Source organism: Pelodiscus sinensis, chromosome 3, assembly GCF_049634645.1.
Source record: "Pelodiscus sinensis isolate JC-2024 chromosome 3, ASM4963464v1, whole genome shotgun sequence".
Lineage (NCBI taxonomy): Eukaryota > Metazoa > Chordata > Testudines > Trionychidae > Pelodiscus > Pelodiscus sinensis.
The window spans coordinates 196,148,691-196,169,163 of NC_134713.1; the positions used below are offsets into that span (position 1 = coordinate 196,148,691).

Sequence of the window (20,473 nt, forward strand, 5' to 3'; positions counted from 1 at the left end):
AACACTGGCAAGGACATCTAGAGGTCATCCAATCCAGTCCCCTACCCCCCACAGCAGGACCAAACCCCATCTAGATAGCCCCATAGATGTCTGTCCAACCTGCTCTTAAATATCTCCAGGGATGGAGATGCCACAGCCCAGGTAATTTAGTTCAGGCTTGGTCTACTTTGCACGTTTTCTGCAAGAAGCCTTTTGTGGAACAGGTTTTCTGCAAAAACTTCTTGCAGCAAAAGCAGGTCCAGACCTCAAAGCACATGCAAAAGTGACGAGCTTTTGCCCCAAAGAGCGTCCACACTGCATGGGCGCTTTTGAGCAAGAAAACTCTGATGGCCAACAGCACACCTGTGCTTTTGCTGATATGGGGTTCTTGCTCAAAACCCCCTGGGAGCTTCCACACCTGCCTTTTTGCACAAGACCTGGAGAGCAAAAGTCCTCTGTGGCTCCGGTGGTTTTTGCGCAAAAACCTTATAGATGGAGGGAGTGTTTAAGCACCCTGACAAGCAGGAAGTTTTCCCTAATGTCCAACCTGAGCCTCCCTTGCCGCAGCCCAAGCCCCCTGCTTCTTGTCCCAGAGAGCCTGTGAGAAAGTTCATTGGCCAGGGACACATCTGACTTGACTCTTCTTCTTGGCCAGCCAGCTACGATTTACAGCCCTGGCCGAGGAAGATGCCGCCAGGTCGCCTTTCACGCACGTGCTTGGCTGCATCTCCGCTGCGCTCCCGGCTTTGCTGGCGGTGCGCTCCGGCGGGGAGGTGCGGGAATCGACGGGCGAAGCGATGGGACGCCGCTGCCAGCCCCTGCCCGTTCGATTCTCCCCCCAGCCCCCCAATTTCGCCCCACCATGAATATTTCTCTCGGAACGCACCAAGGCAGAAAAAGGTCGAGGCGCAGCGGGGGGTTAAGCTGGGGTGTCCCCAGACGCAGGCGCGTCTCCGTCGGACCAACTCGTGTTTGCTCTCCTCGGAATGCGGAGGAGTTGGACCAGCCGCGCTCCGGATCCGGCCCGAGCCACGGCTCCAGTCAAACCGGAGCGAGGCACCACCAAGCTGCGGGGAGCCGGAGTCACTCCTAGACCTGGGAAAGGCTCTCCCCAGACTCTCCTGCCATCGCGGAGCTTTGCGCGCCGTCCCCGCCGCGAGTCGCTGTCTCTGGCCGCTTTGGTCTTCGGCGTCGCTTTCCCCGACGCGTTCTTCAGCTGGTCCGTGGAAGCGCGCCTCAGTTTCCACGGCGCAGTGAGCCCGATCGCAGCCGGGTCCAATCGGTTCCTTCTGTCCTGTCCCTCCCGTCCCCCACCAACCTCCGGAGTGATTTACAAAGGGCGTTGGAATACGCTGCTTGGGGAGGGGGGGGGGGGCTTTTTATACAGTCTAGCAATGTCCTGCCTCTTGCTTCTCCTTCGCGCTTTAGTGGAGCCTTGAACCTCAGCGGTTCGCTTTGCTCGGTGACCTTCCTATCCGGCAATTCTCCGGAGCAAAGCGCTCCCGACCCCCAAATCGCTGCCTTCGGGGGGGCTGAATTCTCTCCGAATTCCAACAGAGGGAGACAAATGGTTCGCTTTTTACCCTGGTATTTTGGGTGGGCTCCGCTGTTGCTCCCTGCTAGAAGCAAAGCTGCCCCCTTCCCTTGAAAAAAACCAATGCTTATGTTGCACGAAATGACCACTCGCTACCGGCTTACAAGCTGCCTTGTTCGTAAAACCGAATCGTGCTGCGGATCGGGCGGTTCACGGTCCTCACTTTGGACAATTAAATAATCGAGTCGCTAGCGGCGAGGCCTTTCGCCTTTTCCGGAACAGGTTCCATCGTGCTAGACCGCCGCAATCACCCCGGAAGATAGTCGACCATTCTAGTAGCGAGCGGTTCCGTGTAAACGCAAACCCGCCAAATACGGTGCATGCCAACGAAAGGTGTTGCAGGCGGTGTGAAGAAGAAAACGCTCTGCAGAGAGCAGCTGTCCGAAAGCTGAATAAATCGGTCCGCTGTACTGCCAGCTGCCCTCCGAGATGCCCTGAGAGGTTAAAATCGTAATATAAATCCGAGGGAAACATTCTCTTTCTCAAATCTTCTCAGGTCTGCTGGATTTTACGCTTCGCTTTGTGTTTAGCGTAGCCTGCGCCTATCGAATAGCGACCGTCACTGTCTAAAACTCCTATGGGAAGCTACTTTGCTAATGTGATTTTTTTTTTTACTTTCAAATCCTCGAATTAAATGTTTACACTGAACTCAGTTGGATTAAAATGCCTTGGAAACCAAACCGGATTGGTTGCTTCAGTTTATTTCGTCCCATTCGGATTAATCCCTTCCCCCCACACACACACTTTTAATCCCAAACCGGCATGGGATTCAGCGGCCCATATTTACTCTCCCGATCGGTGTCCACAACTTTTTATTTTTAGCAGGAGGAAATATACCTATATCCCACCGTGTCCGTGCGAATCGTTCTTTCTCTGCGCGTGCATTGGCATTAGACGCGCGACATCGAGAGCCAAAGTTTCTCTTTCCTCCATCTGCGCGCTGTGCGGTTTTTAATTTTTATTTTTCATTGATCTGAAAGCTCCGATCGTGCATTCGTAATTTATGACTCCCCCTCGTACTAATTGACATATTAATATATGCTGCTCACTAGCTAACGATTCGTTTTGGGCAAGCGAGTCAAGGTAAAAGGGTCAGAGAAAGGCTGTCAACTTGCTCCGTTTTGATCTTTTCCATCTGTGAGCCGTTGCAGGCAAAATAACTGCATCTGCTCCACACGGTCCCTGACAAATGGCACTCGCTGTTTGGTTAGTGACCCTATTAAAAGCGCGCCGGAGGTGCGTGCGAGGAGTAACCAGCAAAATGCAGGACAATGTAGCACTTTAAAGACTAACAAGATGGTTTATTAGATGATGAGCTTTCGTGGGCCAGACCCACTTCCTCAGATCAAATAGTGGAAGAAAGTAGTCACAACCATATATACCAAAGGATACAATTAAAAAAATGAACAAATATGAAAAGGACAAATCACATTGCAGAACAGAAGGGGGATGGGGGGGAGGGGGAGGAAGGAAGGTAAGTGTCTGTGAATTGATGATATTAAAGGTAGGGAGAGTGGGATGTTTGTGAGTTAATGGTATTACAGGTGATAATTGGGGAAACTGGAGTAACCAGGACTCTGGAAAGCGTGTTAAATTCCCTACGAATTATAGATTTAGAACGTGCCAACACCCTTATGTTACGTCACCGCTAATGATCCTGCTTAGCCTCTGTATTCGGAGTCAAACCGGATTTATTGGCCCCTAAGAATCATACTGGGGGAAAAAAGAATCATAGACCAGGATCCTGTTTGCAAGCCCTTCCCAATGCTAACGAAACAGCCCTGTAATAAACATTGGAACACAGCGTAGTAATTAATCTGCTTTTGGAGATTTCACTTTGGCATCTCCCAGTCTAATAGGCTGTGGGTTTCTTCGGAGGTTTTAAAGCTCAGCTGAAAACGGCCACATTTGGATACACCTTTCTGGAAAAAGTTCTCTCTCATTTCCCCATTTAACCACGCGGGATCGGGACCATTTTAAATACAGCCCCAGAAAAGACCGGGTTTGCTCTCCGAGCGCCTGGAAATGTTGCAAAGCTGGGTTCTGATTCGATTCCTCCGCATTCGAACGTCACCACATGGATTGTGGCTACCCGGGCTCCTTTCACGGACCCGGACAAAATTCTCCCTGCTCCCGAACTGCTGTTTCAAAGGGGTCGCGGATCGGATGCAGCGAAAGTCTGGGGGCGTCTTTATTTTCAAAGGTCCGGTGCCAAGCCCGTGAAACCCACGGGAGTGAGGACCGCAGGTCTGGCAGGGTGTGGACAGGTGACTGTGCCCGGGGCTGTTCCCACGGATCGGCCCCTCGGAGAAGCGAGAACCACTAGAAGCGGGTGCGATTGCTCGGTGCCACCTGATTGTAAAGAAAGGGCCTGCAGCCACCTTTCCCCCGTCCCATGATCCTTAGCAAAGCGCTTCCCTTCCCCGCGGAGCGGGGCTCTCGCAGAAGGCTGGGGGGAGGGAAGGAAGCGAAGCGAAGCGAAGTCGGCAGCGCCCCGCGCCAGACATCTGGGTCGCTGACACTGTTGTTTCAGGAGCCGCTCGGGGAGAGGAGGGCGGAAAGGGGGGGACCGGTCCCGCAGAAGCCGCAGCCTTTGCCAGGTCGCAAGGCCGGGAACCAATGAAATGCCAACTCCGGCGTGACCCCCGAGATTGACGTGGAAGACACGTCAAATGGATCGGAGCGGACTCCAGCCCGGCTAAGTCCCCCGCCCCCGCGCGGATGCGGATTACCTTGGGCGCGCGTCCCCGGCCGCCTTTGCAATTGCCCCGGGAGCCGCAGCGAGCCGGGAGCCGGAGCCAGGGCGGCTGGGTTCGTCTCCCGGGCTGGGGCTCGCAGGCAGCCCCCTCCCCTATGCCTCCGCGCCCGCCCCGGAGCAGCCAGAGCCTGCGGCGGGCCGCGCCGGGCGCCGAGCGCGCAAGACGCGTGTGGCTTCGCGGGCGATGGGTAAGGCGCAGCGGGTGGGTTCGCTGGGCGCGCAGGGGGGTGGGAGAGCGCTCGGGGCGCGCGGTGGCGCGTTGGTAAACCGAGGCAGCGCCACCGTGGGCGGTGAGAAGCCCCCCTCCCCCTTCCCAAGCGCAGCCCCGGCTCTCCTGCTGCGGGAGCCGCGGGTGCGTGGCGGGGAGCTCGGGACGCGTTCCGGCGGGTGTCGGTGCGGGGCTAACCCGCCCTTCTCCCCCTTCCTTCCCCCCCGGGCCAGAGCAAACCTACGGCGAGGTGAACCAGCTGGGAGGCGTCTTCGTCAACGGGAGACCCCTGCCCAACGCCATCCGCTTGCGGATCGTGGAGCTGGCCCAGCTGGGCATCCGGCCCTGCGACATCAGCCGCCAGCTGCGCGTCTCCCACGGCTGCGTGAGCAAGATCCTGGCCCGCTACAACGAGACCGGCTCCATCCTGCCCGGCGCCATCGGCGGCAGCAAGCCGCGGGTCACCACCCCCACGGTGGTGAAGCACATCCGCGACTACAAGCAAGGCGACCCGGGCATCTTCGCCTGGGAGATCCGCGACCGGCTGCTGGCCGACGGCGTGTGCGACAAGTACAACGTGCCCTCCGTCAGCTCCATCAGCCGCATCCTGCGCAATAAGATCGGCAGCCTCTCGCAGCCCGGCCTCTACGACAGCAAGCCCGGCCCGCCGCCGGCGCTGCCCTACAACCCCCTCTACCAGTACCCCTACCCCGGCCCCGTGGCCGCCTCGGGCGCCAAGATGGGCAGCCACCCCGGGGGGCCGGTCGCCGCGGGGCACGTCAGCATCCCCCGCTCCTGGCCCTCGGCTCACTCCGTCAGCAACATCCTGGGCATCCGCACCTTCGTGGAGCAAACAGGTCAGAGGGCTCCGCGTCTCCCGGGGCGCGCCGCTGGCCGAGCCGCGGGTGTCTTCCCGCGGGCGAAGGGGACAATGGCGCCCCTGATTTGGGGGGACGAAGGGGTTTGTGTTATGCAGGCGGGTGCTCGGCGCTTTCTGAGCACAGGCCCGCTTTGGGAGGCCCCGGTAGCTTTAGACTTTTAAAACTAGATAGATAGATAGATAGATAGATAGATAGATAGATAGATAGATAGATAGATAGATAGAGGGGGGGTGTGGGGATAGATAGATAGATAGATAGATAGATAGATAGATAGATAGATAGATAGATAGATAGATAGATAGATAGATAGAGGGGGTGTATGGGGATAGATAGATAGATAGATAGATAGATAGATAGATAGATAGATAGATAGATAGATAGAGGGGGGGTGTGGGGATAGATAGATAGATAGATAGATAGATAGATAGATAGATAGATAGATAGACAGACAGATAGATAGATAGATAGATAGATAGACTGAGTGTATGAGGAAAGAAAAAAAAGAAATCAGATAGACAGGCAGACAGACAGACAGAGGTGTATGGGGATAGATAGATAGATAGATAGATAGATAGATAGATAGATAGATAGATAGATAGATAGATAGATAGATAGATAGATAGATAGATTGTATGGAGAAAGAAAGAAAGAAAGAAAGAAAGAAAGAAAGAAAGAAAGAAAGAAAGAAAGAAAGAAAGAAAGAAAGAAAGAAAGAAAGAAAACAAACCTGGGCGAAACAATTTCTAAAGGGCCTGTATAAATAACTCCGAGCATTTAGGGCGGATCGGACAGGCCAGCCTGTAGCAAAACAACCGACATCTTGCACTTTGGACGAAAAATGTGGGAAATCTTTTCGTGGGCTGGCCAGCCCCCCAACCCCCAACCCTGCAAATGCGTTTGGCGATGTGTTTTTGCTGAAGGACGCGAACGGCTCAGACATTGGTTTGATTCGTTGTCGGGATTTTCCCTCCCCTCTTAGGATGTTTACAAACTTTCCTCTACGTCCCGTCTCTACTAGAAAACAAAACTAGGCTGCGATGGTCGCACCCGCAAGCCCCCTGGGTCTGTGATCAGAACAGACGATGAATAGAAAGGCGGTCTCAGGCAGAGCTGGGCTGGCAAACTGGATCGGAGGGAGTTGTTTTTAAAATATTTCTGCCGCCGTTTGTTGCTATAAACCGGACTGGGATAGATTCAGCCCCGGTTCGACCTTAATTCTGAACGTATCGTTTGGGAACCTGTCCCTTTCAAATGCAAAAGGTAAATACTTCAACCGCGGGGGTCTCTGTCTACGAAACGGGATCTCTTCAACTGTACGAAGACATGAAAGTTTCTAGGGCAGCAGGCCTTTGGCGGGAAGGCAGGCGGAGAACCGGGTTCAGCTGAATTGTAAACGAAACTACTCCGAATTTCGGCCAGCCGAGTTTGTGTTTTACGCTCCCCCAATCTCTTTTGCCTTCCTTCTCTGCTCGTAGCTTTCTCAGACAGACTTGAGACGCGAACCTACTGCCCCCGGTTCCTATCGGGTTTTGCTAAGGCTTGCGTGAGCCGTTATCACGTTTATAAAGCGGGCTCCCCAATTCGCATTCACTCTGGATTCAGGCACCTTCTAGCCAGGAAGAATGTTCAGTCTGAAAACGTTTCCCAGATCTGGATTCTGTTTGTAGCCTCTAGACAACATCGAGTTTCGTAATTGATTGAGGGGGGCAGGGAGGGAAGGTGTCTCTACGGAGGAGAAATAACTCCGATTTGATAAAGAATAGTTTAGTATTGAAGGAGAGGGGCTTTATCAGACAATTCTCACTCCCAATTTTAATTGATTCTCCTGCTAAACTCCAGCCCTTTGAGCAGCAAACACAGCTGAAAAATGCCCTCTAACCAGTGGGATTAGAGGGCTCCAAGGTGCCCAGGAATCAAATTGTCCTTGTGCAATTTGGGCACGTCTACACAGCAGGGGTAAAGCCGAAATAAACTGTGCAACTCCAGCTCGCTCAATTGCATAGTTCAAGTCAAAATAGCTTCATTTGGCTTTTGGCACTGTCTATACAGCTGAAAGTGGGAGGGAGAGCACTCTCTTCTGACTTCTCTTACTCCTTGTACAATGTGGGTTACAAAAGTCGGAGTAAGACATCCTCTAGTACGACATGATTGTGACATTGTGTCGAAATTGACATGTGTCGAAATTGACATTGTGTCGAAATAGCTGCTGGCCATGTAGATGTGGCTTATGTTATTTCAGAATCATGTTGGTTATTCCGAAATAACACTGCTGTGTAGACTCACCCCATTGCTCAAGGAAAGAGAAACCTCCCCTGTCTGGATGCGGATCTCATTGGCCAAAATGCCACCCTCAGCAGGATCGGGGCCTGGCTTCTCACAGTGCTTACAGATCCCCGTCCTAGGACAGTGACCTGGAGGGTGAAGTTGCAGGTTCTAGGGGACACCTGAATGCGAAGTAGGCTGAGGGCTGAGGGCTCTGTTCCCATCGCAGGACCTCTGGCTGGGACAGAAGGAGCTGCCTACCCGCCGAAAATGGAAGATTGGCCCAGTGTGAACAGAACGGCCTTCCCTTCCCAGGGAGTCAATGGGATCGATAAAGCTGCCATGGAGACGGACATTAAGTACCCGCAGGTAACATCTTCCCCCTTGGAGGTTGCAGTGGGGGGAGAACATATTGTGTGCGTGACAGAGAGATTTGGGGATCTGAAGGAAGGTGGTGAATTCGAATTGCGTGTCAACGACCCAAGTGGCGAACATACCCGTGGCATCGAACACCCGATTGTGTGTGCGCTCGCTCGCATTAACCAGAGCACACCGCAGCGAGTGCCTTGAAGGAATCCATTTAATTGAACCCCCCCGAAGCGGGTCTCAGAATCTGTTTACACGCGTGTTGACAGGGAGGTTCCGGGTTAGACCCAAGGCCCCTCCAACCCAGGACTGGAGCCATTTCGATGGCCCGCTTAGAGCCGCGGCCCCAGCCGGGGATTCACGCAGGTTTCGTTGCTGCAATTTCAGCTTCCTCACTCCCCGGGCCAGGGAGAAATCGACTCCAGACGGCGCCGGGCGGGAGGGTGCTGAAAGGGGGCCGATTTCTGTCTCCGCGCCTGCTGCTCTGTACAAAGGGAGGCGCTGAACAGGAGCAGGACTCGGGAGTTCTCGGCCCACCCCGGGGCGCTCTCCCGCACACGGAGGCAGATGTGCAACCTACCCCGGGGACCAGGGAGCCGGAGCCGGCCTCGGGGGGGTTGCAATCCCCGCCTGATTGTCTCCCGCTTCTCTCCGCAGCCAGCCCCGGGCCTCTCCGCCGTCAGCGGCTTCCTGCCGGCCTGCGCCTACCCCTCTTCCAACCAGCACGGAGTCTACGCCGGCCCCGGGGCGGGCTACCTCACTCCCGGCCACCCCTGGCAGGCGCAGGGCAGCTCCCTGGCGCACCACGGGCCCGGAGTGACGGCGCACGGGGGAGAGTTGGCCTTCAAGCACCCCGCCCGAGAAGGTAAGCGGGGAGCCGGGCAGAGGGAGCCCCCCCAGGCCGGATGGGAGGGGGCTCCCCAAGGGGGAAGAGCAGAGCGCGCAGCCTCTGGCCCTGCGCGGAGTTACTGCGCAGCCAGGCCAGCCCCGCGGGCCCAGAGACCAGGGCCACATCCCGCTAGTTAGCGGCTGTTTCACGCCTAGTACCGATAGCTCCACTGTCTGCAGAACCGGAACCGGGTAGTCTGCGGGTGTGCCGGCCCTGCTCAGCCCCCGGCTCTTAGTAAAACCGTGAACAGGGGCCGCTCCGCTGCGCGCACTATGGACAGAAAATGCGCGTGTATCTGTGCAGAATATAATATGTATGGAGGGACTTTTTAAAGTGTGGAGATAGATAAATATTCTGTTTATATATCTAACAGTGAGTCTATCTATCTAGATATAATTTAGATATCACTGCGAGCTCTATGGACGTAAAATGCGCGTGTATCTGTACAGAAGATATGTATGGAGGGACTTTTTATGTATAGAGATAGATAAATATTCTGTTTATATATCTAACAGTGAGTCTATCTATCTAGATATAATTTAGATATCACTGCGTGCTCTATGGTCATAAAATGCCCGTGTATCTTTACAGAGTATGATATGTATGGAAGGAATTTTTATTTATAGAGATAGCTAAATATTCTGTTTATATATCTAACAGTGAGTCAATCTAATCTATCTATCTATCTATCTATCTATCTATCTATCTATCTATCTATCTATCTATCTATCTATCTATCTATCTATCTATCTATCCCTTGATAGCAATAATGTCAGTAAATGGATTCATGGACAGACACATATTGTGATATATAGAGAGTCTCATGTTGATTCAAAATTGCTCTATGAATAGTTACATAACATCCGCGGAATTGTATATACAATTTATAAGACTGTATAATTTTTATGTTGACACCCGCAAAACTATATAAAATTCGGCGAATGTTATATAACTACTCATAGAGTAATTTTTAAGCAACGTGAGACGCTCCATATATCCCAATATTATACATATTCACTATATACCTATAATAGAATTCGTCTGTTATGTATTACACATATATAATTGTATATGGCACTGTAGATCTATAAAAGAGCCTACCTGAGTGTCTATGTATATATAAATACGCAGGCACACAGAGAATGGTATTTCACACACGTGTGTATACATAACATCGATAAACTTGCCTGACATATGGAACTTTAAAAGTATATGGATAAAATTCGTGTGTGGGAGAGACCATAGACAAAGAACATCTCGCTTTTTGTTTCACACCCACGTGTTCCGCGCACATGTGTGTAACAGAGAATTTGTAAAAGTACAGGTCAGATAAAACTTTTACATTGTCGACTATTCTCTTCCACAAACTAAGAGAGCCCTTTAGAGTACTTTCTAGTTACTTGCTAGTTCACGTGCTAGCTCGAAACAGTCCCTGCTAGCACGGGACTGTACAAACTTTGCTTCCAGCCGCTTTCATATTTGCTACCAGTAAAAACAGACAGATTCAAAGTGGAAATCGTTTTGTTCCCGGGGAATGTTCAATCAGGTGGGAGGGAAATCTCGGAGGAAGCAGACAGATCTGGGGCAAACATTCCGCTTTTAATTCTTTAAGGCAAAGGTGGCTTTCTCACAAGTAATGATCTGGGCCGAGAGGGTGCATTGTAGGCAATAAAACAGAAAAGAAATGACCGAGTGATATTCTGCAGCACTGTAATAAATACAGCGAAGTGACAGAGGGTGAGCATTGGAGACATTCGTTTTTAGTAATAATAGTTTTAGCCATATTAAATAAGTATTTGTACTGGATGCCTCTGACCATAAATCTTGCACATGTGCTGGCGGATAATCCAGATCTAAGAAAGACACACTCATTCAATGAAAATGACTAACATTATAAATCGCTTATACTAGATATTTCCCTCCTGAGGGAGTATTTAAAGTAATATACCATAGGAGTATAATAAGCGATCACATGTTTCTGATTTGAACAGGTCTCTATATTGTAGTATATATTTTAATGTTGAACATTTTTCCTTCTATTAATCACACCGGTCCATATTGGGACGCTTAACTTTGATATGTGGTTTCATTTAAAAATGCAAACTCATCTCTTCTGCTTCTATTCTTTGCTCTTTTTTTTGCCTTGTACACTATCGTGTCTCCAGTCTTTTTCGCATTCCCGCTTCATGTTCTACTTATCAGCTAGTTTATGTATTACTGTCTTCATATGCGACCCTGAACTTTTTTTTGGCTGAACTAATGTAACCTTCTGAGACTAGCAGCTTCCTTATTATCGCTAATAATGAATGGTTGTTGATAACAACAGTGAAAGAAAGAAAGAAAGAAAGAAAGAAAGAAAGAAAGAAAGAAAGAAAGAAAGAAAGAAAGAAAGAAAGAAATTGTCTAGAAAGACAGTCAGAAAGACAGTCAGAAAGAAAGAAAGAAAGAAAGAAAGAAAGAAAGAAAGAAAGAAAGAAAGAAAACTTCCAGAAAGACAGACAGAGAGACAGTCAGAAAGACAGAAAGAAAGAAAGAAAGAAAGAAAGAAAGAAAGAAAGAAAGAAAGAAAGAAAGAAAGAAAAACAGCCAGCCAGAAAGAAATTGACCAGAAAGAAAGAAAGAAAGAAAGAAAGAAAGAAAGAAAGAAAGAAATTGTCTAGAAAGACAGTCAGAAAGACAGTCAGAAAGACAGTCAGAAAGAAATTGTCTAGAAAGAAAGAAAGAAAGAAAGAAAGAAAGAAAGAAAGAAAGAAAGAAAACTTCCAGAAAGACAGACAGAGAGACAGACAGAAAGAAAGAAAGAAAGAAAGAAAGAAAGAAAGAAAGAAAGAAAGAAAAACAGCCAGCCAGAAAGAAATTGACCAGAAAGAAAGAAAGAAAGAAAGAAAGAAAGAAAGAAAGAAAGAAAGAAAGAAATTGTCTAGAAAGAAAGAAAGAAAGAAAGAAAGAAAGAAAGAAAGAAAACTTCCAGACAGACAGACAGACAGAAAGAAAGAAAGAAAGAAAGAAAGAAAGAAATTGTCTAGAAAGACAGACAGAAAGAAAAAATTGACAAGAAAGAAAGAAAGAAATTGACTAGAAAGAAATGAATTATCTTTATCTATCTATCTATCTATCTATCTATCTATCTATCTATCTATCTATCTATCTATCTATCTCCATCCACCCCATCTGTCTGTCTGTGTATCTGTCTCTCTCTTTTACAATCAAATGTATTGTTTATCAAAATACAGTGAGAGAGGGAGAGAGAGAGAGGCCTTCAATTTTAATAAAACTATGCGGAGCTTTCTGGACACCTCCGAACTGCGAGCCCAAACCCTCACTAGAAGCCGAACTTGCTATAGCCCGTGTCGGTTATTTTACGACCGAAGTACTGGCTGTCCCAAGTCACGCCGCTGCACCACACATGAGCTGTGTCCCTACTGACACACCCCGGCTCTGGCACACAACCCTTCCCCCACTTCACTGCTGTCCATCAAACGACACCCACTCCCAACGGCGCGCGCATCCCGTATGTTTCCTATACGTCCGGACTAGACAGTGGGGCTCCCGTTTCGATGCCCCCCCACCGGCCCTGCTGCTTTGCCGGGGTGATTTGCCTGGAGACGTAACACAACCCCGCGGTTCATGTGCGCGCGGCTGTTCCCACGTAGCCAGCCTGCTGTTGACGCGCGCAGCGATCGCGGGTACAGGGCTCCGGATGGGACTGTTCACACGGATCCATCGGGGCGCGCTCGGCGCCGTGGGAACTGTGACCCTGATGGGATTTGGTCCGGGCTTTTACTTGAGCATAATTAACCCCCCGCCCCGGAGCTGGGTGGCTGGGAAGCCCCGGCAGGGAGCGACCCTGTTGCAAACACCACAGGCCGTGCAGAAGGGTGGTTTGACCCCCCCCCCCCGCAGGAATTCCCCAGGCAAGGCCTCGTCCAGCGTCCAGCCCCCTCCGCCTTCGCTCCGGCCCGAATTCCCTGGGCCTGGGTTCTGTTCCCAGCGCAGGGACGCTGGAAGTGCCACATACACCGCTGGCATCCCGGCGGGGGCTGTTAAAAGCGGACTCACCCTTTGGAAGCAGAACCGTTGGGAGGGGGGGGGGGGAGTAGCGATGCGCGGAATTGGCCAATGCGCCCCTGCGGATCTTCCGCGGAGAAGGACTAGTGGGCGCAAGATTCTGGGAAGGGGGCTTCCAAACGCCCCCCCCCCCCCACGCGCACCCCCTCTCCTCCGCCCAGGCAAATCGGCAAGAGGAGGGGGGAGAGGGGCATAAGCAACGGGGGCAAAATCTACTGGTCTAAAGAACCCCCCCGCTTTTCGGCCTAGGCGTCTACACTACGCGCGACGCCCAGCTGCGTTGATGGCGGGCCCGATCCTGCTCGTAAAGCCAGGGCAGCGGGGGGGGGGGGGGGGGGGCGCTATTTTCTGATTTAGAGCTGGGACCGATGGCCTAGATTGGGGGGGGGGGTCTGTCTTTCCAGCTGCCCTTAGGCTCGGCCGGTTCTGTATCTCAATCCCGGCGTGGCCCAAAGGGCCCGATCTTGCTGGTTTTCACCTCGGGGTCGGGACCGCGGCCGGGCTCACCCCACTGCACCCCCGCAGCTGGTGTGTGTGTGTGTGTGGGGGGGGAATCTTTTATAGCCAGCAGCCACCTCAGGAGGGGAAACCCAGCACGTGTCGGGGGAATTCTCCCAGCTCTGACCGCGGAGTCAGCGCTCCGCCCGCGGAATCAGCGCCCGCGGGAAACTCCGCAGGCCGGACAGGTGAAAGGCCAATGTCTGATCCGGGAAGGGAGCTGTCAGACAACCCCCCCCACACACTCCTTCAGCCCCGTGCTTGCTCTTCCTCCCGCGGGGGCGGAAGGAAAACGCGCTTGCTTCTAAAATAAACGACAAAGAAGAAGCAATCGCTTAAAATGGGGGGGGGGGGGGGGGGTAGGGAGGAGGAGACCTGCGATCGGTCGCTAGCCCGGTCCCTGCCTCTCTGGTCCACGCTGGATTTCAAGTGAAGATATCATTCTAGTAAAGGGCTTGGGAGGAGACGTGTCTGTTTCAGGGCAGGAAATGTCTCCCTGCCCTGCAGGGTTTTGCTAGAGGATTAAAAACAAAAATGAAAACATAAAAAGGGGGAACAGCGATTACTGCTCAACGCGCGTGTGAAGGTGAAATTGACCCGGCGATTCCTCCTTGCCAGAGACAAGCAAAGCAAAAAGCAGGGTTCGCAGAAGGGCGCCGAGGAGCGAAACAAACGCAAGAGACGTGATGCCAAGGCGCAACCGTGCGAGTCTGCAACTTAACATAACAGCAGGCAGCCCTGTGGCCCCTTGTGAGAGAAAACCCCAGAACAGCGAGTCTCGTGAGCTTTCGTGGGCACAACCCACGTCCTCAGAGGGCGAGGGGCAGAGGGACAGCAGAAACCCGGTATTTCAGAACAGCAAAAGAAGGGGGCCGTACCTGTCCATTGTAGGACCGATGCTAATGAGGCTAATTCAGAGGGCTGGAAGAGTCCCATGCTTAACGTTTGTAAGTGAGGTGTTCGAGGCAGGGAAAGCTGGCGTTATAATGCGACATCCAGTTAACGTCTTTGTTCAAACCCAGGGAAACTCACGTTTAAAAACAAGGAATTTTAAATTTAGAGACTAACAAAATATAAATAGTATCAGGAGCTTTTGTGGGAAAAACCACAAAAGCTCATGATTCTTTCTTTCTTTCTTTCTTTCTTTCTTTCTTTCTTTCTTTCTTTCTTTCTTTCTTTCTTTCTTTCTTTCTTTCTTTCTTTCTCTCTTTCTTTCTCTCTTTCTTTCTCTCTTTCTTTCTCTCTCTCTCTCTCTCTCCTCATACACATCTGTCTGTCTGCCTGTCTCTAAGGTGCCACAGGACTACTGGTTGTTTTTAAAGTTACAGACTAACACAGCTCCCTCTCAGAGTGTCAAATTTGCTAGGTGTCACATGCCAACTGACTTGCTTTTCTTTCTTTCTTTCCCTTGCTGCAGCTGTGGACAGAAAACCTGCCAGTCCTGTCGGCAAACCTCAAGAAACCCTAAGTAGCATACATGGACTTTCGATCCCAGCCTCATCTTCCTAGAATTTGCAGTGAATCATCCGTGAGAGAGAGAGAGAGGGAGAGAGTTTTGGATCAGACACCCGTAGCTGTTACTTTGGGAATGCAATGGAACCTAAAAGCATCACTCGCGTTTGGAGACACACCTTTGGAAAGGAAGAGGCTGGGTGTGAAACAAGCCCAGGCAATACAAAGAAAAGCGACTTTTAAAAGCGGAAGTTAGAGAGATCTGGACGTTCACTGACTCTGTGCCTTGAGTGAGCGATTTCCTTGGTCAAGTTGGCAGGTGGTGAATGGAGACAATTATTTTCTTTCCTCCCCCCTGCCCCGGCCTTTTCTTTCTTTCACACAAGAGACCTCTGGATCTAGCAATCACCGACTTTTTCACTAGCCCTGCTGCCATTGCCCATTGCTTACAAAGCCACAGACTTTACTCTGGTGTGCGTTGACTCGAGAGAGATTCATTCAGCGTCCCCAAGGCCTGAAACCCAACAGTCTGGGCTCTGAACTGGTTTCTGCCAGGGGACAACATCTCTCTCCACAAGTGTAAATGGACAAACACACAACATCATTTTACGATATATTTTTATAATAACAACACTTAATAAAAAAGTGACTACAGCTATGGTGCTTGTTTGGGATGCCTTCCCTGGGTTCTCTTGTTTCCTCTCTGCATAGCTACGGACCAGGGCCTTTTGTTGGGTCTTTCTCCTCCAATCCACTTGAACCCAAGTGCTCAATTTCTGCATTCACTGTAAAGTGATTGTATGGTTCACAGGACAGAAGACCTGCATGCATATCCCATCGCTGCCACCAGTAGTGTGTGGGGCTATGAGTAAATCTCTCAATCTCTCTGGGTCTCCGTTCCCCATCTGTAAAACAGGGATGATACTATTTCCACTGAGTTGTCTAGTTGGCAAGCTCTTTCAGGGGGCTGTTTATTACTATGTGTTTGTACAGCACCTAGCACGCTGGGTTCATAAGTGTGTTTGAAGCCACTAGGTTTGACCCTAGTACATGTCATAACCCTAAGGACAGTCTGAGGCCCAAATGGAGATGACAAATAATATGGGAGACATTTAGTGACCTTGAATGGGAGTATAAAGCACAGGGAGCAAAAAGAAAGAGTACAGGTTGAATCTCTCTAGTCCAGACCTCTCTGGTCCAGAAACATCTGTCGTCCGGAATGATTTGAGTTAGATGGATGTCCATTTTTCATGGGTGTGGCCAAGTTTCCCACAGTCCCATAAACTTTGTTTATAGCCACCAGTCCTAGTTCTAAGTGTTTTGTGTTGTTATTTAGCTCTAATTTACCCCTAAATGTCTTCTCAGAGCCCAGGAAGCAGTGGAAGTCTTGGTAATGCTGCTAGACAATATTGACCTCCTGTAGGCAGGAAAATTCTCTCATTCGAAAGCAGTCATGCCCTGAGGGTGACGGACTAGAGAGGTTCAAACTGTATTTAAAATACTCTGCCAGGTTTACGTGATAGGTGTTGCACTACACACACTCTAGTTCAGTGTTTCCCAATTTTATTTGGCCATGGAACCCTTTTAAACTCGAAAGAATTTCGCGGAACTCCAAATAACATAATATACGGAGCTGAAAAAGTAGACCACAAATAAGCAAAGATAATAATAAACATATGCTAAACAAGGTCATGAGATCTTTAGTTTAATTGCACATATTTTAAAAAAAATCACATAATATTAATAATTTTTTTTAATCATAAAATGTTATTGTAATGGAATTTTCTCGTGGAACCCTTATTTTCACTTCCCGGAACCCCAGGGTTCCGGGGAACACCATTTGGGAAAGGCTGCTCTAGTTTAAGGAGAAGAGACCAAGTGGAAGGCAATGAAATTATATCAGAGAAGAATTTGGCCCCGTGAATTTAGTTAAATATAGCCTAATGATCCTCAAGCCTGCTGAAATTGACCAGCATTAGCTTAATGACCCTCATACCTCCTGAAATTGACCAGTATTGGTTCTATGCAGCGTCTATAGATTTAAGGGTGACCTAACATGCAGAAAGGGAATCGATTCAGAATAGAACGATAGGAACTCCCTCAAAACAGGAATGAAGCAAGATTAGCCTCTTTCAGGCAGAAGAGTACAAGCAAAGCTTCTCACCAAATAACGCTAAAGAGATTCTTCCTGGGGAAGGGAAACATCGGGTCTCTCCTGCAGCCACATGGATTGCATTTCGGTGGCCTGTGATGTTAGACAGGCACTTCTCATCCCCGTAATTAAAAACTCATTATCTACGCTGGATAAGAGCCTCGAAAGCACTGCCTGAAAAATAAATACACGCAGTGCTGAGTGAAGGGGGGCTGACAATCAAAGGCCTTGGAGCACAGAAGTACCGGGCAGGCAGAAATCAAATCGAAGCAATGCAGTGGGGAGCATATAGGGGAAAGAAGTGGGTATCAAATGGGGGGCGGAGGCAGACAGCAAGTGTGAAAAATCAAGACAGGCGGGGGAGCATTCGATGCCTATATAAGAAAAAGCCCCGACTAGCAGGACTATTCTATAACTGATCACACTAGTGTCAGGAGACCCACACTTCATAGATAATCCAGGTCCCTTGGGATCTGGGATTTGCTTCCAGGCCCGTGCTTGCGTGTCCACACTACGCTGTAAACCTGGGTCTGCAACCGCTGGGCCTGGTCTCCCAGCCACGCCAACCCTGCCACATTATGCCGACCTCCTGACGCAGGCTTGAGGTGCGAGCCGCTTCCGCATCGCAGAACAACAGGGCTGGACCTGCAGTGCCGTGGGACCACCACAGCAGGGCCAGGTGTTTGCTGTCCCAAATCAGATGGATTCTGTGTGGCCGGAATGGGCTCAAACCTGAGTCAGACCCCTGGGCTTAGTGTGCAGTGTAGACATACCCCTGGAGTCTATTTTGGGCTCTACCGCTGTGTGGCACTGAGCAAATCAGTCTCTGTCTTATCTACTCAGGTTGTAAGCTCTTCGGGGTACGGATGGTTGCCCAGGGCCTCGTGCAATGGGACCCCACAACCTGCGGTCATAGAAATAAGAAGGTTTCCTCGTGCTGCCCCAATGACCTGCCTTCTGCATGAAATAAAGGGACAGCTCCCTGCCAGGGGAAAGATAGTGCATAGTCTATCCCTGTTCAGCTCCGGATACTCCGCCGGAGCTACCCAGAGGGGGAGCGGGACAAGGGATCCAGCCAATTCCGATGGTGCTTTTGGTGGCGGGAGTACCTGGGCCTCAATTTTCAGACTCTGAGCTACAAGAAGGTGCCTGGTGGGAACCAGGCTGGTCACCTGTCTCTGGTGGGAGTTGGGCATCCTCAGGTGCCTAAAAACATGGCCTCTCTGCAGATGGCTCGCCCGCCACCCCACACAGAGGGAGGGCTCTGCCTTTGGCGGCAGCATTTCTCCATCTCAGGGTCCCACACTGGACTTTCCAAGGGGGTAGGGCCAGGAGGACAGAAATTGTGGTGCTTGGGTAGGATGGAGGGGAGCCTGAAAGGGATCTGTGTTGCTTCTCCACTTGGCCCCGGGCTGCCTTAGCTTCTCCACAGGTGAGCTTGGCTGCCCCATCATGGTCCCCCTGGCCCTTCCCACAATCCCCTTGGACCTATGTGGGCCTTAGAGGCTCACAAGGGACTTGTAACAGGCCACCCAGCAAATGCTGCCCCTACCATTGAAAACCGCAGAGAGGGATCTTTGCAGGACCTTCCTTCTTTCATTTGCCTCTCATGGTGGGTTTTACCCCCTTTTAGTCAGTTCAGCTCTCAGGCCAGGTGTGACTCACCACAAGGGCGCCTCCTGCTGCTCCCTCGGGAAATTAGCTTGTTGGTACCGGAGCAGCCCCTGCTGGCTGGTGGCTCCCCGTGTCTCTGCACTCTGGGGTTTTCCCAACCCACTGTGCCCTCCTCGCCTCAGTGACCGGGGCAAACTGCAGTCTGACATGGCCGCTCATCATTGGCAAGGGGGTGGGGACCGGCTGCCTTCCGCGGCTCTGGCTGCCTCCCCGCAGCCCTAGGACCCTCAGGCCTTGCTTCCGGCCCTGCAGCCTGGGAGCTCGCCTGCCCAGAGCATCCCCAGCTCTGCTTGCCCTTCCCCAGCCCTGCTCTAACTACAGCCCTAGGATTCTGAGGCCTTGTCTTCTTCGGTTTCCCTGGCAACCTGGTCCCTCTTGCTCCCCAGCCAGAGCAAGGTCTCTCTGTCTCCATCCCTCCAGGAGCCTTTATTTATACAGCCCTCAGCTGGGCCCTAATTGGCGCATACTGGCCACAGCCGCTGGCTCCTCAGCTCCAGCCCTCGGTTTTAACCCTTCTTTAGCCAGTGCGGGGCAGGCGTCTAGTCACAGGCTTACTCTGGCATCAGAAGCCCGCTAGGTGCCCGTGGAAGGACTGGAGGTGAGGACATGCCTGGTGTGTTCCCAGCAGCCTGAGCCCTGGAGAAGGCAGGCGGCTGGGTGGATTCTGTCTGAGCCCTGGAGAAGGCAGGCGGCTGGGTGGATTCTGCCTGAGCCCTGGAGAAGGCAGGCGCCTGGGTGGATTCTGCCTGAGCCCTGGACAAGGCAGGCGCCTGGGTGGATTCTGCCTGAGCACTGGAGAAGGCAGGTGGCTGGATGGATCCCGTGTGTACACCATCTTCACATTCAGCTTCAGAAACCATGGGTGACCCAGCCGGTTAGTCCAGAGCGCTGGTGTTGGACTTATAGAAATAGAACCAGCAGAATCTTCTCTGGGGGATAAGGCAAAGTGCCGCGTGTATGGGGAAGGCAGAATTCATTTTCCGTTCTGAGCTACTAACATTGTCCGCCACACATGCACACTGTTCTACAGATGGGATACAATCGCCAGCCTCAATAGCTCACGTTAGTCCACGGGCCAGGTGGTCTGGACACGAGGAGGGAAGCCAGAGCGTGTTGGTACCCACCGATGCTCCTGGAGTATGATTGTAGAACTGAAAGGCCCAGTTCCATAGTTTTGCACACACCTTTTTCTATGTTTCAGTCCAGAGATATTCTCCTCTCCTACTGCCCCAGGGCATTGTATGACCGTGAGTCATCACAAAACGGCAGATGGGACTCTGGTCTTCTTTCCTTGATGGGGCTTTTGTCTCTTTCTTGGGGAGGTTCTTTTGCAGGGCTTGTCTGCGTTGTTCTTTGGCCATCAAGAACAATGGTTTTGGTGCTCCCATCTGGTCACCCAGAGAGACTGGCTTCAGGGACTGATCCCTCTACACACACCAACATTCACACTTTAAATAGGATTCCATAGACACACACCTAAGGCCAGGTCTACACTCATAGGGAATGTCACATGAAGATATGCAATGCCTGCTATGTAAATTATGTAGCTGGAGTCCACATATCTTGTTTCACATTTCCCCACCGTCCCTGCAACAGGAGGCTGACGGAAGCAAACACTCCCATTGGCTTCCCTTACTCCTCACAGAAGCAGGAATTGTGGCCACTGCCGGAGACGCCTTCTGAGTTCGATTT

The 20,473-nt window shown here is 51.1% G+C and overlaps 1 protein-coding gene and 1 long non-coding RNA gene across 3 annotated transcripts; one reads left to right on the forward strand and one right to left on the reverse strand.

Annotated features, from left to right (window-relative positions):
• The first annotated feature begins 4,013 nt into the window (after positions 1-4,013).
• Positions 4,014-15,609, forward strand: PAX1 (paired box 1). Its single transcript, XM_075925799.1, has 5 exons — positions 4,014-4,519; positions 4,773-5,396; positions 7,912-8,051; positions 8,706-8,913; positions 14,921-15,609. Exons 1-5 carry the CDS (start codon positions 4,516-4,518, stop codon positions 15,010-15,012), a joined length of 1,068 nt encoding a protein of 355 aa, XP_075781914.1. The 5' UTR covers positions 4,014-4,515; the 3' UTR covers positions 15,013-15,609.
• Positions 15,557-19,981, reverse strand: LOC142828093 (uncharacterized). Of its 2 annotated transcripts, XR_012903067.1 has the most exons (3): positions 18,773-19,980; positions 17,120-17,281; positions 15,557-15,860 (listed from the first exon to the last, which is right to left on the reverse strand). It is a non-coding gene; the product is annotated as an uncharacterized LOC142828093 (long non-coding RNA). The 2 variants fall into 2 exon arrangements; XR_012903066.1 differs by lacking the exon at positions 17,120-17,281 and having other exon boundaries at positions 18,773-19,981.
• Between the last annotated feature and the right edge of the window lie 492 nt (positions 19,982-20,473).